Here is a 16,287-nt window from a genome sequence, read left to right as displayed (position 1 = left end):
ACAGACAGCTTCTCATCAGAAGCTACAGAGGCAAAGGGGCAGTGGGAGAACATTCAGAGTGCTCAAAGCAAAACTGAAGAAGCCAATGTTCAGCAAAGAGCTTTCAGAAACTAAAGGGAAATAAAGATAGTTCTTCAAACTAAAAGCAAGTGACTCCAGATAGTAATTCAAATATGGAAAAAAAAAAACCACTGGTAAGGATAATTATGTAACTCTAAAGACAATATAAAATGTCTCCTCACAACTCTACAAAACAACACATATATAACATTGTTGGACCTATAACATACAGAAATATGATATGTTTGCAAAAAACACAAAGAGGGTAGGACTACAGGAATGACTCCAGGTGACAACTGAAAACCATAGCAACCAACAAAGAGAATCCGAAATGATAAAGTCAACATAACAAAGCTTTAATATTTACACTTTTACACTATACTCCTCTCAACTCCTTTAAAAGTCAAACTATAAAAAAAAACAGTGCATTGTTGAATTTATGACATTTACAGATACTATGTGTGTTATACTACTACCACCAAAAGGATGAAAAGGAAACAGCTATTAAAAGTCACACTTATATCTCACTGGAATTAAGTGAGTATAAAATTGAAGCTGATATTGATAAGATGTAAGTATATGTGGGGGTTTGGGAAGATGTTGCTCAAAAGGTTCAAGCTTACTTTTATAAGTAAATTCTAGGGATTAGGGATCTAATATAGTGCACATTATACTGTGACTGTTATTAACAACAATGTACAATTATTACATACTTGAAAGTTGCTGAGAGAGAAAAAAGTTACTGAGGGACATTTCATAATGATAAAATGTCAGAGAGAAGACTCAAATTACTAAGAAAATAATGAGATTAAAACAAAAAGACTATAAAGGAATATTATAAACAACTGTACTCCAACAAATTAGCCCAGAGGAAATAAACAAATTCCAACAAAGACACAAACTACCAAAACTGACTCTAGAAGAAATAGACACTGTAAGTAGACTTATGACATGCAAGTCCTTCATCAATAAATTACCCACAAGGAGAAGCGTAGGCTCCAGTGCCTTCACTGCTGAGTCCTACCAAACATTTAAAGACAGACTACTAATTCTTCACAAACTCTCAAAATATAGGAGAAATGCTTCCCTGTGTATTATGACTCTATAGTAAAGTACAGTTTACACTAGGAATGCAAGCAAGGTTGGTTTAATGTATGAATATCAATCAGTAAAACTCTTAAAACCAGGATAAATCTGTACAACTTTAGATCTGGCAATGTATTCTTGGACATTACACCAAAAGCACAATCAAGAAAAGAAAAAAGTCTTCATCAAAATTAAAATTTTTGCCCTGGCTGGTGCAGCTCAGTGGGCTGAGTGCCAGCCTGCAAACCAAAGGGTTGCCTTTCAGTTCCCAGTCAGGGCACATGCCTGGGTTGCAAGCCAAGTCCCCAATAGATGGCGCTTGAGAGGCAACCACACACTGATGTTTCTCCCCCTTCCCCCCTCCCTTTCCCTCTCTAAAAATAAAACCTAAAAAATATTATATATTAAAAAATTTAAAATTTTTTATCCTCCAAATAATATCAATGAAAAGATAAAATAATAGAAAATATTTGCAAATCACATATATCTCATAAGGCAGTAGCATCTAGAGTACGTAAGAACTACAATTTGACAACAAAAAAGCAAACAATCCAATTCAAAAATGGGCAAAGGATTTTAAACATATTTCTCAAAAGAAGACATACCAATGAGCAGTGAGCAAATGAAAAGATGGTTGACATGATTAGTCATCAGAGAAATGGAAATGCCACAATGAGACAGTTCTTCATACCCACTAGGATGGCCAGATTCAAAAACTCAGATAATGGACAACACATACAATAAAAGACACTCAAGATCTTTAGACATTAGAAAAATACAAATCAAAACCACAGTAAGGTACCAGCTGATATCCACTGGGATGGCTAAAATTTAAAAAAAGTGGAAAACAAGTCAGCGAAGATGTAGACAAATTAGAACTCTCATGCAAGGTGGGAATGTAAAATGGTGTAGCTGCTGTGACAAACAAAATGGCAGTTCCTCAAAAAATTTAACATAGAACTAATATATGACCCAGCAATTCTACATTTTTGGGCATATACACAAAAGAATGGAAACCAAAACTCAAAAAGATACTTGTATGCCCATGTTCATAGTATCATTAGTCACAATAGCCAAAAAATGGAAACATCCCAAGTGTCCATCAATGGATGGATGTAATGGATGAAAAAAATGTGGTATATCCATACAAGGAAATACTATTCAGCCTTAAAAAGGAAGAAAATTATCACTTATCTACAACATACATGACTCTAAGAGACTAGCCCCAAAAGGACCAATATTGCACAATTCCACTTATACGAGGCACCTAGAATAGTCTAATATAAAGACAGAAAGTAAAATGGTGGTTACCAGGAGCTAATGAAAATGAGAAAGGAGAGAAATTACTTAATTAGTAAGTAGTTTCACTTTGCAAGAATGGAAATGTTTTGAATCTAGATAGAAATTGTGAGTGTACAACACTGTGAATGTACTAAATGCCAATGAATTGTTCATTTAAAAATGGCTAATTCTGTTACACGTATTCTACCTCAAAGTATTTAAAAAAACAAAGATAATAAAGTGCTGACAAAAATGTAGAGAAATCAGGACCTTCATTATAGCTGGTGGAAGTGTAAAATGGTGCAGTGTCTACTGAAAACAATCTGGTAATTCCTCAAATGGTTAACAGAGTTACCATGTGATCTAGCAATCCACTCTTAAACGTACACTGAAATGAAAACATCCATGCAAAAACCTGTGCACAAATGTTCATAAATAGCCAGAAAGTAGAAACAATCCATTAACTGAAAAATGGATAAACAAAATACTATGTAGTCATACAATGGAAAGTGATGTCTTTAAATTGACTGTGGTGATGGTTATACATACTGTGAATATCCTAAAATCTACTGAGATATATCAAATGAGTGACTTACAGGGGATGTGAACTGTATCTTAATGAAGCTGTTAAAAACGTTCGTCGTTCTGAGAGTAAGGAAGTAGCATCTTTTCTCTTTTATATTCCAAAATACTCACTTTTGCCATCACATAAATGGCACACAGTAACAGCTGGTCCAGATGTCTGTCCATCATAAGTTCAGGACACTGTACTAGGGAGAATTCAAAGCAGGTCCAGATTTTTTTCCTTAGTTCATCTGAGATATCCAGTTTGGCACACAGATCCCGAAGGCGGACACCTGCTAAATGGTAAACCTAGTAGAGAAACAAAAACATTTCACATTTTATTTCTCTAACACATTTCCCAAACTTATAACCTGGTAAAGGTACATGAACAATTACCTTTCTAAAGAAAAGTGATAAAGAGCTGATCTTCTTGGGTCTCGCACTGCTGCTGGTTAAAGGCAGACCTTGTTTCTGCTGCTGCCCACCAGGGGAAATCTGTGGAATGGCCACCTGGCCAGAGACTTGCAAGGCTGCTCCTGTGACTTGCTGAGAGCTCAAGTTTCCAGCCAGGGCTTGAGCACTGAGGGGCTGGATAGAGCCAGTCACAGCTTGTGCCTGTCCCCCAACATTGACCTGGACTGGGAAGAATGTTATCCCTCCATTTTCATTGGCAATACCTGTATGTTACAGAGAAAAAAGCATAAGGAAATGTTGGCAGTACAAAAACCTTGTACTCCCAACAGGCAGGGGTTTCCAGTTCCTGCCCCCCTCCTAACACCTTTTTCATCTAAACACTTCTTTCATATTATTATTCCAGCCAAATATCAGGTAACTTTCTAGTAAATGCCACAAAAAAATCTCACTAACCAACTCTGCCTTCCTTACCTTGTACAGGAATGGTCACAGTTTGTCCATTGTTAGCTGTGACAGTGGCTGTTGCCATGGTGACCAAAGTCTGTCCAGGAACCGGTGTGACAGAAACAGCCTCCCCAGACACATTCTGGACAGGGACAGCATTGACTAGGGGTTGCGGTGGCATGCGTCCCGATGCTCCTCTGTCAGAGGGGCTATCATTCTCAACAAAGAGCCGTCTTCTGGTGGAGCTGACTGTCGGGGAGCTGTACCTGTCATACAGCGTGGCTGGGGATGTTATGCCTAGGGGGAAGAGAGCATCAAACAAGCCACTGAACTCAGGGAGACTGAAATCTGACGTCATCCAAGCTGTCACTACTATTCATAAATTAATTAGTGTTGGAAATACTTCATAACTTAAAAGCAAACAAAAATTACGGGAGTCACATCATAGCTACGTTCAAGTAATACAAATTCAACTGAACGCTATAATGAGCAAAATGTAAAGAGAGATTTTTCTCTATTTGTCTCATAGTACTCCCTTCTTTACCTCTCCTGCTAAATCAAACTAGGCTTTGTTCTCCACTACTACAGGGTCTTGATGAGTGAGGGGCAATTTAAAGCATTATTCTATTTTTCCATTATATTTTTTACCATATTCAATATCTACCTAATACTAATGTAAAATGTGATTTTTACTACAAACCTGCTACTTGATAAGGGGACATGCTGGATTTGATATTCCTATAGTACCACCTGGGAGCATTTATTTCCTCAGTGTTATGGATTTGTCCACATACAGAAAATTACTAAAACTTGCCCTGGCTGGTGTGGCTCAGTGGATTGAGTGCTGGCCTGCAAACTGAAAGGTTGCCAGTTCAAATCCCAGTCAGGGCACATGCCTGGGTTGCAGGCTAGGTCCCCAGTTGGGGACACACGAGAGGCAACCAATGTATCTCTTCCACATCGATGTTTCTCTCCTCCTCTGCCTCCCTTTCCCTCAAAGAATATATGAATAAAATTTTTAAAAAAGAAAATTACTAAAACTCAATAATGTCCTTCAGAAAGAATGGATATAACATGTTTTGAATCCAATTAAGTTTAGTTTTTTAAACTTTATTGAGATATAATTCTCATACATTTCACCCATTAAAAATTGTAAGAATTCAATGGTTTTTTGTATATTATTTTTTTAAATTGTGGTAAAATAAATACAAATATATAAACATACACTTTAAAAATAGGAAACATCAATACAGAATATGCTTTTCTAAAAGACACTTGTTACATCACGCATTTCCCTGTGTTCTTAAAGAGTCTTCAAACACATTACTTAATACATCACCCATGTGGCACTATAATGTACAGAATATTTTCTTCTATATATGCCTTATGAACTTCATTTTCAGATTTAGGTGGAATTTAAATCCTCAGATATTAGGCTTTCCAATATTTGCCTTAGTATTTTAAACTTACTTCTTCCAAGTCCTCCAGTATCAGCCCGAACTTCACTCACTCTTCTGGGAGTCAAAGGGGAGCCAGTGGCACAAATTTCATCTGCTCTTTCCAGGTTATGAGGTGGCATGACCTATAAAGATTGTTTACACAGAATACCAATATCCAAACAAGCATTATAATAAAAAATACAATTATAATCTAAGAAAAAAAACTATCTTGGCTCATCGGTTATTCCATCTATCAGCTGTCTTTTCCATTTTCATATTAAAGTTAAATTCTGGAAGGCTCAAAAACTTCAAAACCCAGTAAGTAGATAATAAATATAAATTAATATTCCTTAATGATTTGGAGAATGAGAGAAGCAAGCATTCTAAGATACAGAAACTTGATTAAGAAATCAAGACAGAACACCAAATTCTTACTCTGTCCCTGGAAACTTGGGGCAATCCCAAATTATTTCTGATTCTTGTTTCCTATTAGATACAGGAGTGACTGTGCCATATTGAACCCAGACGCTACGCTCCCACCCTGCTTCACATCAACTCTAAGTTTAACTGTTCCCTGTGACAAAGGATTATGATCTGACTAGATATTGCTGAACTTTTGTTATGGAAAGATGTGAAGATATTTTCACAAACCTCTTCACATGTAGGAATTCTGTTTTCATTGTCTCTAATTTTGTCCCAGAGTGGAGACTCTGATTTCCATGCCAAGTGATCCAAGATTTGTTCTTCAATCTGATTGAGGTGTTTTACCACCTCTCTGCACAGGCCGTCTTCTGCTCTAATGAATACTTCTATCACCTGAAATAAAGAAAAATGCTCTGGGTTAAGAGCAATTTTTTTTTTTAATTGTTTAAGTATAAAAAATGGGTAAACTTTTTTTTACATAATTATAAATACAATTTATAAAACATTACAACTTTAAATAATACTATTTTGAAACAGCTGCTCTTCCTTTCACAGTCTTTATGAATATTTAAACTGCATGAATGAGTTATATAAAACCATTTTATAGTGCTGTATTTCAAAAATTTTTAAATGAAAGAACATGTCTTATCTGTTGAGACTGAAAACATTACTCTTTAAATTTCACATTTAAAAACTGTAGCCCTGACTGGTGTGGCTCAGTTGGTTGGGCATCATCCCACAAAGCAAAAGGTCACCAGTTTGATTCCCTGTCAGGGCACATGCCTGGGTTGCAGGTTTGGTCCTGGTGCGGGTGTGTACAACGGACAACAGACTGATGTTTCTCCTACATCGATGTATCTCTCCCCCTCTTTTTCCCTCCCTTCCCCTATCTATAAAATTTATGAACAGAAATCTTTTAAAAAAACTGTGAACTTTCAATCTATGCCACTATAAAAATGTTTTGGCTGCTGAATCTGAATTAAATAAATTCATACAGTAAATTAATATTAAGGAAACAACTACCCAATCAATACCATAACTCTGTGCCTCATGTGAAAGACAACTTTTGTTTCTGAAAGATATTTAATACTATTTACTTTCCATAAAGTAAAGAAAAAGAGAGACTGCTGTACAAGATCACCTAGCAATATGTTTTCTATTTTTAAAAAAACTTTCTTAAGCTCATAAAATGAAAGTATTCTAAAAAACCTTTATGAAATAAAGGGAATCAAATGAAGCTTTTACTGAGAATAGTTCTTCATAGTAAAAGAATTTATACACTTCTTAAGACTTTATTTCTTCTCTGCTCCCCAAAGAGTAGAAATTATTAAATATGTAATTAAAATTAGAAGGAAAGTACTTAGATATTGAAATGAACTAGATGGCTGACAACAGGAAGATGTTCTCATTTACCATTCCCTCATAGTATAAGATTTTTTTTAAATACCTTATAAAAGTGATAAAGTGGCACATCAAATATTTCAGCAATGAATGGAAAATTCCCAGGAGGCTTATAAGAAAAAATGACGACCTCAAGGCAGCAGGCCACCAGTGACCTGTGGAATGCATCTTGTTCCAGAATCCCCTACAAAAGTTAATATTTAGAAACATTAGCCTACTTGAACAAGACATTTTATACCCAGTCAAGTTATTCTGAGTTAGAGAGAAGTATGTGCTTATTTTTTTTCCTATGAAGTTAAGTTTTATAAGTCCATTTTATAGCAATTTTAAAAATCTTACACATTATGAAATATAGCTAACAAAAGATTACATCCCTAAAATATACATAACATTCTGATGCTCAGAAGAATAATGATCTGGGAAGATGTTTCAAAATAGTATTTCAAAAGAGGCCACTGTCACAAAAACATGGCCGGAAGGAAGGCAGGTGACTTGACTAGACGGTCATGGACCAAAAGTCAACATATTTACTCAGGGTGACACAATCACAGATGATTTTCACATTTCCTTTTTTCCCCCCCTTATTTTCCAAAACTGTACATAATTATCATTTTCCAAAACTGTACATAATTATTTTTGAATTAAAAATGTATAGACACAAAAAGTATAGGCCACAAGAACAAAAAATAGGTAGACTTCATCATAATTAAAACCTTTTGAGTATCAAAAAATATTATCAATGAAGTGAAAATATCTGCATATCATATCTGGTACAGGATTAATATTCAGAACATATACTCAAAAGAACTGAAAGGAGAAACTCAGATATATACATTTGTACATCAATGTTCATAACAGCGTTATTCACAGTAGCCAAAAGGTGGAAACTCAAATGTCCATCAACAGAGGAATGGATAAACAAAATGTAGTATGTACACATGAATGTGGGGGGGGGGGCGTGTGTATAACGTCATTCATTCTTAAAAAGGAATAAAATTCTGACACATGCTACAAGATGCATGAACCTTGAAAACATTATGCTAAGTGAAACGGACTAGACACAAACAACAAATGTTACATGATTAGATGAGGTACCTAAAATAGGTAAATTCCGAGAGAAAGTAGAACAAAGGTTGCCCAGTGCTGCAGGGAGGAGGGAATGGGGAGTCACTGGCTACGGGGGCAGACTAGCAGCTTGGGGCAATGAAAACATTCTCAAGATGGTTAGCGGTGAGGGCCGCACGACGTTGTGAATGGTTACTGCTAGTGAACTGTGCGCTTAAAAACGCTAAGACAGTAAATTTTATGCATCTTTTAACACAATAAAAAATTTTAAATAAATTTCTTAGGTGAGGATACAGATAGCCGCTTACTATCAACCTCTAAACTATAGCTATGTTTTCCTTCTGTATGTGTTTCAAAATTTGAAAACTTGTCACAAAATAGCTTTTTAAATTCCTACAGCCATATTTTTATATCTAGGAAATGTAAATAGGTATATGAATTAGAACAATTATTAGTCAATTTTATAATTTTCTGCAGAACGCTATTTAAAAAATTAGTTAAAAAGATCTTGGAGCCCTGCCTGGTGTGACTCAGCAGACTGAGTGCCAGCCTGCAAGCTGGTTTGATTCTTAGTCAGGGCACGGGCCTGGGTTGCGGGCCAGGCGCCCCCGGTGGGGGTGTGCAAGAGCAACCAAGTAACAGCTCTCTCACACATCAGTGTTTCTCTCTTGCTCTTTCTACCTCCCTTCCCTTCTCTAAAAATAAGTAAAATCTTTAAAAAATATATTTTTGGTGAAATTAAAAGTAAATAGCACTTGCTTAAAATCAATGTACATTTCTTGACTAGTAAAATCTAGGAAAAATAATTCTCTTAGCCAAAGAGGAATGGCTGAATATTTGTTAAAGTCCTACCTAAATATTTGTTATAAGTATAAATATTTAATATTTATTAAAGAATAAATAATCAATAATTTATTCTTGCTATATAAGGCTTGAATAAAATCTCTGTTATTTAAAAACTCGGAATGTTTTCATCCTTGACTGGAGCCGTGCTGCCCCCCCAAACCGGAAGTTGTAACACATGGCCCAGTGCAGTGGGACGCTAAGTGTTAGGGGCTGGCGGTGAGAGCTCAGAACACAAGTTACCTTCAGGGGAGTCTTACTCCCTCAAAATCACGTTCCATTCTTTTCTTCAATAAAGGCCTGTGTTGTTGTTGTGGGGGCTTTTTTGGTGGTTAGGGCCGACAGAAAACTACATTTTACAGTGCTGATCAATACATTGGTTATTTACTCACAGATAAATCCATGTCTCCCAGTCTTTTTTGTTCCTGCTCAATAACACATTCTAGTACTTTATAGTAAAGCATCTCTGCAAAACGAAAATGTCTGCTGGCCATTTCTGCGTGAACAATAAAAAACTATAATCACATGCAAAGAAAACAAATATCGTGAAAAATGAAAGTTCATTACCCCTACCCAAAAAATATAATTTAAAAACCAACACAACATTTCACCTATATGCACTTCCTACTGCTATTTCAATCATCCCTAAATTTCTGTTTTTCATGGTAACAAGTTATAGTTTTCTAAAACTGTGAAATGAAATTTTCCCATAAAAAACTATAATGGCATTCCATTCATATTCACTTTTTTTTTTTTTTTTTTTTTGGTATGTTTGAACAGGGAAGCTCCATGCCAAAAGGTCTGGTTTACTATTCTACTCATATTTGAGGTTTTAATTAATAACATCAAACAACTCGTAGCACAGGTCTGGGCATGAACAGAGAGCTATACTCTGTTCTTGTTCTTAATATTCAAAAGAACCACTATACTTCTATATTTAAAATCCAGTCTACAAATGAAAACTAAAGATTTCCCAAACAAAAAAGTACCAGGAGTTCAACATAACGAAGACATCAGTCTAAAATTTCTCTTATTGAGAAGGTTGGTTGACCAAAAAATTAAACCATCGTATTCTAGATCTCAATTTTAAAAGCATAAATCTTTTTTTCAAATTTCTGACTCAGTTACCAAGAAAGGACTTCATGCAGTTAAACCTCAAGATGAGAACAATACAATATGAAGCTTCACCTTTAGCAGAATAATTGAATTCCTCATCTGGTTGACCATGCTGAGAATATATTTCAAACATTTCTTTCAATCTGTTGGCAATGGCCTGGGTTGGATCTCTAGAACATGTCCTAAAAAAATAGTAAGAAATTATCTACTTTAAAGGTCTGGTTGAGTTACAAAGTGATAAACTGTTTACAACTCTGTATTTTTACTAACCTGTAAATACAGAACACGCTAAACACAAACTACACACTCCTGAAGTTGATCTAGGAGATCCCATCTTATCAAGGTGATGGCATTACCATTTTGAAAACAATCCCTTGTGTCAAGTCATATTTTTTACCACAGTAAGTTTAGCAACCCTAACCAGTGCCCGTTTGATGGCCAAGACTGGCCCCCCAACCTTATACATCTGTAGTCACCAATGGCAAACAAAACTGCTCCCAACTATTTTCCCAGGGGGCAGTATACTCTCATTAAAACTCCTGGAAGAAAACAGAATGAAGGGGTATATCATCTATACCGTACACTCATATAAACAAACCATCACTGCTATTCTACATCTTTTCCTCCAGACCAGATTTATTTCATAGGCATTTTTTGCTTGTTTTTCATTTTTTGTTTTTTTACTATAAGGGCAATATATGTTCAATGCAGAACTATTATACAGATTATCACCAAGTGGGCTTTTTGTTACAATTTTTTTTTTATCTTGATCATAAATACACATATTCATTGTAAAAATGTAGAAAGTTTAGAAAATTATAAAGAAAATCAAAATCAGTTGTAATCCTGCTGGAGATAGCTATTGAATATCATATACATACACAATTTTATTTATAAACACACACAGGTACTTTCTTACAAAAATAGGACCTTTTGGTTTTTCCTGGTATCTACTGGTATTTAAATATCACTAACAGTATTTAAGATGGAAGAAGCTGCTATATCTGGTAAGAGATGATAAAAAGATTTGGAAGATACAGAGATTATATCAGGCTTCTAAAATATATTCATAAAATGCTTCTGTATAGTGGTTCTGTAAAAACAAGATCCATTTAAACAACACGACTTAGGAAGAGGACAGACATAGCCTGCTGGGTGTTAATCACAATCAAGTTTATGAAAAAAGGAGCCCTCATGAAAACATGGAGGTAAATTAGTCAGCCTTGGTGTTTAACGAGTCCAGCTATGAGTGGGGAATCACTAGTATGTGTATACAGGGCCTTCGTACACCCTATCACCTGAAATAAAATGGGCACCTACAGGGTCTATGTCATCAAATCACACACTTTTAGGACTAACAACCTTTTCGGGAGAAAGGTGTTTTATAGAGTTTACAAAAGTTACAGTGGTGTTAAGTTGTTTAAGAATATAGCTGTCTATGTTTTGAACTATGACCCACCCTCCAGACACTTGTTTAGGCCCAACCCTCTTTGTGAATTCCTTTGACAACTACCATCGCTACTCGTCCCCACTTTCCCTGAAATCTTAAGACAGACACTTGGTAACAGACTGTTCGGTGATTTATTCTATAGTGTCCTGTGTTACTAGTAACTGACTCCTGTACTATATTAAGAGTATCTGAATGCTGTGGACTAAATATTTGTCTCCCCAGTGTCCAAGATCATGTCAAAAACTAATCCCCAATGTGATGGCATTTGGAGTAACTGAGAAATGATTAGGTCGTGAGAGTGGGGTCCTTCTGAACGGAATTAGTGCCCTCATAAAAGAGACCCTAGAGAGATTCTTTGTCTCCTTCAGCCATGTGAGGACACGGCAAAAAGACAGCAAGGAAGTGATCCTCACCAGACACTGAATCTACTGACACCTTGAACTTGAACTTCCAGCCTCCTTAACTGTGAGAAATTAATTTCTGTTGTTTCTAAGCCACCTGGTCTATGGTATTGTTATAGAAGCCCGGACAGACTAAGATACTGACGAAAAATTATCATCTTCTAATTATACATCTTATATTGCTATGTCATCTGCAAACTAATAGCAGTACTTAGCATACAAACAATATGAATTAATGAGTAAATGACGGCACTAATAGTGAAAAATTAAAATAAAAAATTAGGAAACAATCAACCGCCAATTCTTAGAAGGCAAGCAAGGCTCAAACTAACCTTAGCATATGTTCCAGTTTCTCACTTGGTGAATTTCTGGTGCCTGTTAGCATGGTGTGAAGACGACTCAAGCTATGCGTAGCTGTCACAGAAGGGCCATTATCCTTCATGTGCCTCGCACCTGTAAGTGGTGTGGAGACTCTAGGTGCTTTAGACTAAAAAGGGAAGAAAAGAACATTACTGCAGGTCAGAAAGACTTTCAATTACTTCACAAAGGAGAATTAAAGGCATTCAGACTTTATCTTTACAGTATTAACAAATTTTAGTGATTCAAAATCACCATTTTTAGAATTTAGACAATGCCACTAAAAGCCACCACTCTCCCTATGAAGATGTGTGGAAGGACAATGTGTATTTTAGCTAACTAAAAAGTTTGTTTCTTAAAAGTTAAATCTTGAAGATAAAGCATATTTCCCTATAATCCCTACTTTAAAACTTAAGCATGAAGGCAAAAAAAAAAAAAAAAAAAAAAGCATTATAAACTTAAAAAAAGCATTACTGAGAAACAGCTAGCATCTACAGCTCCTTTTGTAAATGCCCAAATGAAACCCATGGTTTAATAAAAGTCCATCTAAATGATCAAACAAGCTTCGGAGAGAGGATAAAATGAACACTGCTAAATGCAGAATACAACCTGACGCAGAATGGCCTTCTTGCCCCTCCTATATCTGTATTCACTGTTCCCTGTCACAGTTTTTTCCCCTTAAAGTAGATAGAGCTTCACGTAAGTTTAAGTCAATGTTCTTGAATATAAACATAAAAAACACATGACTTCATGTCAAAGAATTTAAGCATGACTAGATAGACATCTCTTCTAATTTTCCCAATAAACCCTTAAAGGTTAAGATAGCTTAAGAGTGTTTTTTAATATTTAAGATAAAGTATATTTTCCAACATATGTTTTTATTCCAGAGATAGCTGTAAAAACACCTAGCAAAAATTTCGTCTGGCAACAGAACCATTCAAGTTTGAAATACAGAAAAGCACAGAAATTAACCATCCAAAAATAAATCAATATGCTTTTTCTGTGACTTAAACAGTAGAGTCAAGACTGCCATTCTGTTTCAAAGAAATTAATTCTATGTATTTTTTAGGTCAATAAAATGACCTAACATTAAGGTTGACTATGCTTGTTCGGAAGGTGGCTCCCCTGCCTCAGACAGCTCTTCCTGCAGCTTCTTCCCTGCTCCTGGGCACAGCCCTGCTGCCAGGGGCGAGTGCAGGAGAAGTGACAGCAGCATCTCCCCGCCTGGCCTGCAGGGAGCAGCGCTTCCACAAGGGAACGAGATACGATGACCACGGCACTGGCTCCTTGGTAGGGCTGTTTAAGCTCTTAGCTTAAAGCTTCCTGTGCACTCTCAACAAGAGGGGCCTTTCTCTAAGTCATGTATTAACATTGAATTGGTATTTTTAAAAAACAGTAAGATGGTCCTTCTCTAAGTAAAGACTCCTAATTTTTGGAGTGGCCCAGAACTCTGTTTTCAGGCCTCATTTACTCTCTAACTCAGATTAGTGCTAGGTTCTCTCTCTTCAGACACGGCTTTAAAGGCCACCGAATGACAGTCCCCTGAAGGCTCCAGGACACACACACCCGGCCCTAACCTCTGCAGCAAACCTCATTCTTGTTACCGAAACTGCCTACTCAACTGCTCTGAGATGCCTAAAAGGAATCCCAAACTTAATAGGCTCTTAATCTTGACTCTTGATTTCTTTCCCCATACTTGCTCTTCCTCCTCAATAAATGTTAACAGTAAGTACTCATGGAACACTTATGTGCCAGGCACTGAATACAGTACTGGTCATAGTCTTCGTGAAGCTTATAACCTAGTGCAGGGAGACAAATAAACAATTATCTTCACCTCTCTCTCCATGTCGGACAGACAATTCTTTTCTTTCTACCTGCCTACAATCAGACAGTGATAAATACAAAAGTAAGAGGGAAAGGAAGTCTGAGGGTTGGAGATGTCAGCCATTATTTTATACAGTAGTCAGATTATCAGAGACCTGAATGAAGTTAGGAAGTCAATCACATGAATATCTTGAAGAAACATGTTCCAGCAGAGGAAATGGCAAGGGCAAAGGCTCTGAGTTTGAGTATACAGGTTCTGGCACAAGTAACATCCCTTTTTTATTATAAAATCACAAGCATGTAATTCTATAACATCACAATATCACACTCAAGCAACCATATGACATTTTAAGTGAAATGCTCAAATTAAAACTCTAAATGATTATACTCGTATTATTCCCCTACCAATCCCATTCAAGCAGGCCCCTTCTGCTGGTCCCTGTACTTGGCACACCCGAAGAATGAAAAAGGAGGCTGACTGTGGCACAGGTGGAATGGACAGAGAGGAAAATGGCAGGAGAGGAATTCAGAGAGGAGACAGGGCTAGATCACTTAAGACCTTGATACCATTCACCCAGATGAAGTCATCACCATTTTCTTTCTCTCACGCCCTAGCTCCAAACCCAGTGTCTCCAGAGCCACTTGTCAGAAGCTGTGTGTTTTCTGTTAAAACACACAACAGAAGGGAGGCTCTTAGTCTCCATCACCCCACGTATTTGCATGCTCTAACACCCCATGGTCCCCAAAGTCAGTTTACAAGGATTTTCAAGCCTACAGATTCTGAGCTTCTCCATTCTCTTACATAAAGACATCAATTTAGGTCAATTAACATTTTCTAAATGTCTTCTATTTTCAATATGTAAAGGCTGCATATTACTGGCCCATGTTTTCAAAACCAACAATCAGCAGCATGAACGTTCATTTAAATTCGTATGAAATTCTCTTTTGTCTCAGATCTAGCTGAAAACTTTAAATCACTACACAAAAATTGAGATAACTTTTTCATGTAAGGCAGGTATGATGAGAATTTTCTTCCTCACAATGGAAGCAAGTAAATGCACACACAATTGCCAAACTAAAACAGACCTCGGCAGCGCACCCTTGCATTTCTACTCTCCTGGCGAGGCAAGGCTTACCTTGTCAAAGTGCTGCTGCAAGATGTTTTTCATCTGCACCCTTTCAACACTCTCTGTTCCTGACCCAACATTCAGACACCTGGTGAGCGTTCCAATTTCCTCCTCAGCATCCTCTCCAAGAAATATTCTTTCATCTAAATTCCCAACAGATAGAACATACTCCTCATAGGCCTTACTGATGGCTTTACTACAGGGAGAAGAAAAAAAAAAGGTAAAATATACACTCAGAACTGCCATTTCAGGTCATGTTGTAGTCTACTTAATTATTTTAAAAATATTTTTTATTGTTTTATTTTTAGAGAAAGGAGAAGAGAGGGAGAAAAGAAGGGAGAAAAACAATGACGTGAGAGAGGAACACTGATCAGCTGCCTCTCACATATGCCCTGACCAGGGACCAAACCCACAACCCAGGCATGTGCTCTGATAGGAAATAAAACCAGTGACCTTCCACTTTGCAAGATGACCAGCCCAACCAACTGAGCTATACTAGTCAGGGTGATCCACTTAATTATTTCATATTTTTGTTTACTACAAGTTCTATTAATTTTGTGAAAGTTCAACTTTAGTGGGGTCACTGTTGATTATAAACACTGAAGAGCATCTGCACTGTGCCCCTCCACTGCACAGAAGCACACCCTGCTGGCAGTGCCCGAGTGGGACACTGCCCTAATCCGCCTGGGGAGCACAGCGTCCGGTGAGAAGTTTAAGCATCCCTCCTTGCTGCTCCAGGTGCCTTTGAAGACCTCAGTACTCCTGCATCATTTTTCACCTGTACAGTTCCAAAAGAATTTCTTTATTTCAAAAATTATGATCCAAAGGCTTAACTATTAAAGCTTTTAAGAACAGCAATACAATTTTTTTTTTATTCTCACCTGAGGACATGCTTATGTATTTTAGAAAGGGGGAAGGGAGATAGAGACAGAGAAAGAGAAACAGTAGTATGACAGAGAGACATTGACTGGTTGCCTCTCAGATGCCCCCTA

At 36.8% G+C, this 16,287-nt stretch overlaps 1 protein-coding gene across 3 annotated transcripts in view; it reads right to left on the bottom strand.

Annotated features, from left to right (window-relative positions):
* The window catches only part of RBL2 (RB transcriptional corepressor like 2), a 58,887-nt gene that overhangs the window by 30,306 nt on the left and 12,294 nt on the right, over nt 1-16,287 (bottom strand). For all 3 annotated transcript variants that reach the window (XM_054570337.1, XM_054570339.1, XM_054570338.1), the window contains exons 8-17: nt 15,305-15,491; nt 12,320-12,474; nt 10,209-10,318; nt 9,413-9,516; nt 7,159-7,296; nt 5,940-6,104; nt 5,320-5,431; nt 3,877-4,146; nt 3,388-3,668; nt 3,124-3,300 (exon numbers count right to left, since the gene is read on the bottom strand). In XM_054570337.1, the coding sequence (XP_054426312.1) occupies nt 3,124-3,300; nt 3,388-3,668; nt 3,877-4,146; nt 5,320-5,431; nt 5,940-6,104; nt 7,159-7,296; nt 9,413-9,516; nt 10,209-10,318; nt 12,320-12,474; nt 15,305-15,491 (1,699 nt within the window). The remainder of the gene's footprint in view (nt 1-3,123; nt 3,301-3,387; nt 3,669-3,876; nt 4,147-5,319; nt 5,432-5,939; nt 6,105-7,158; nt 7,297-9,412; nt 9,517-10,208; nt 10,319-12,319; nt 12,475-15,304; nt 15,492-16,287) is intronic.

The sequence above is a fragment of the Pteronotus mesoamericanus genome, unplaced genomic scaffold, assembly GCF_021234165.1.
Source record: "Pteronotus mesoamericanus isolate MK-2021 breed Mesoamerican mustached bat unplaced genomic scaffold, CSHL_Meso_final contig_202, whole genome shotgun sequence".
In the NCBI taxonomy this organism is placed as follows: domain Eukaryota; kingdom Metazoa; phylum Chordata; class Mammalia; order Chiroptera; family Mormoopidae; genus Pteronotus; species Pteronotus mesoamericanus.
Note: the sequence above shows the minus strand (reverse complement) of the source record. Positions and strands in the feature narration are given on the sequence as shown.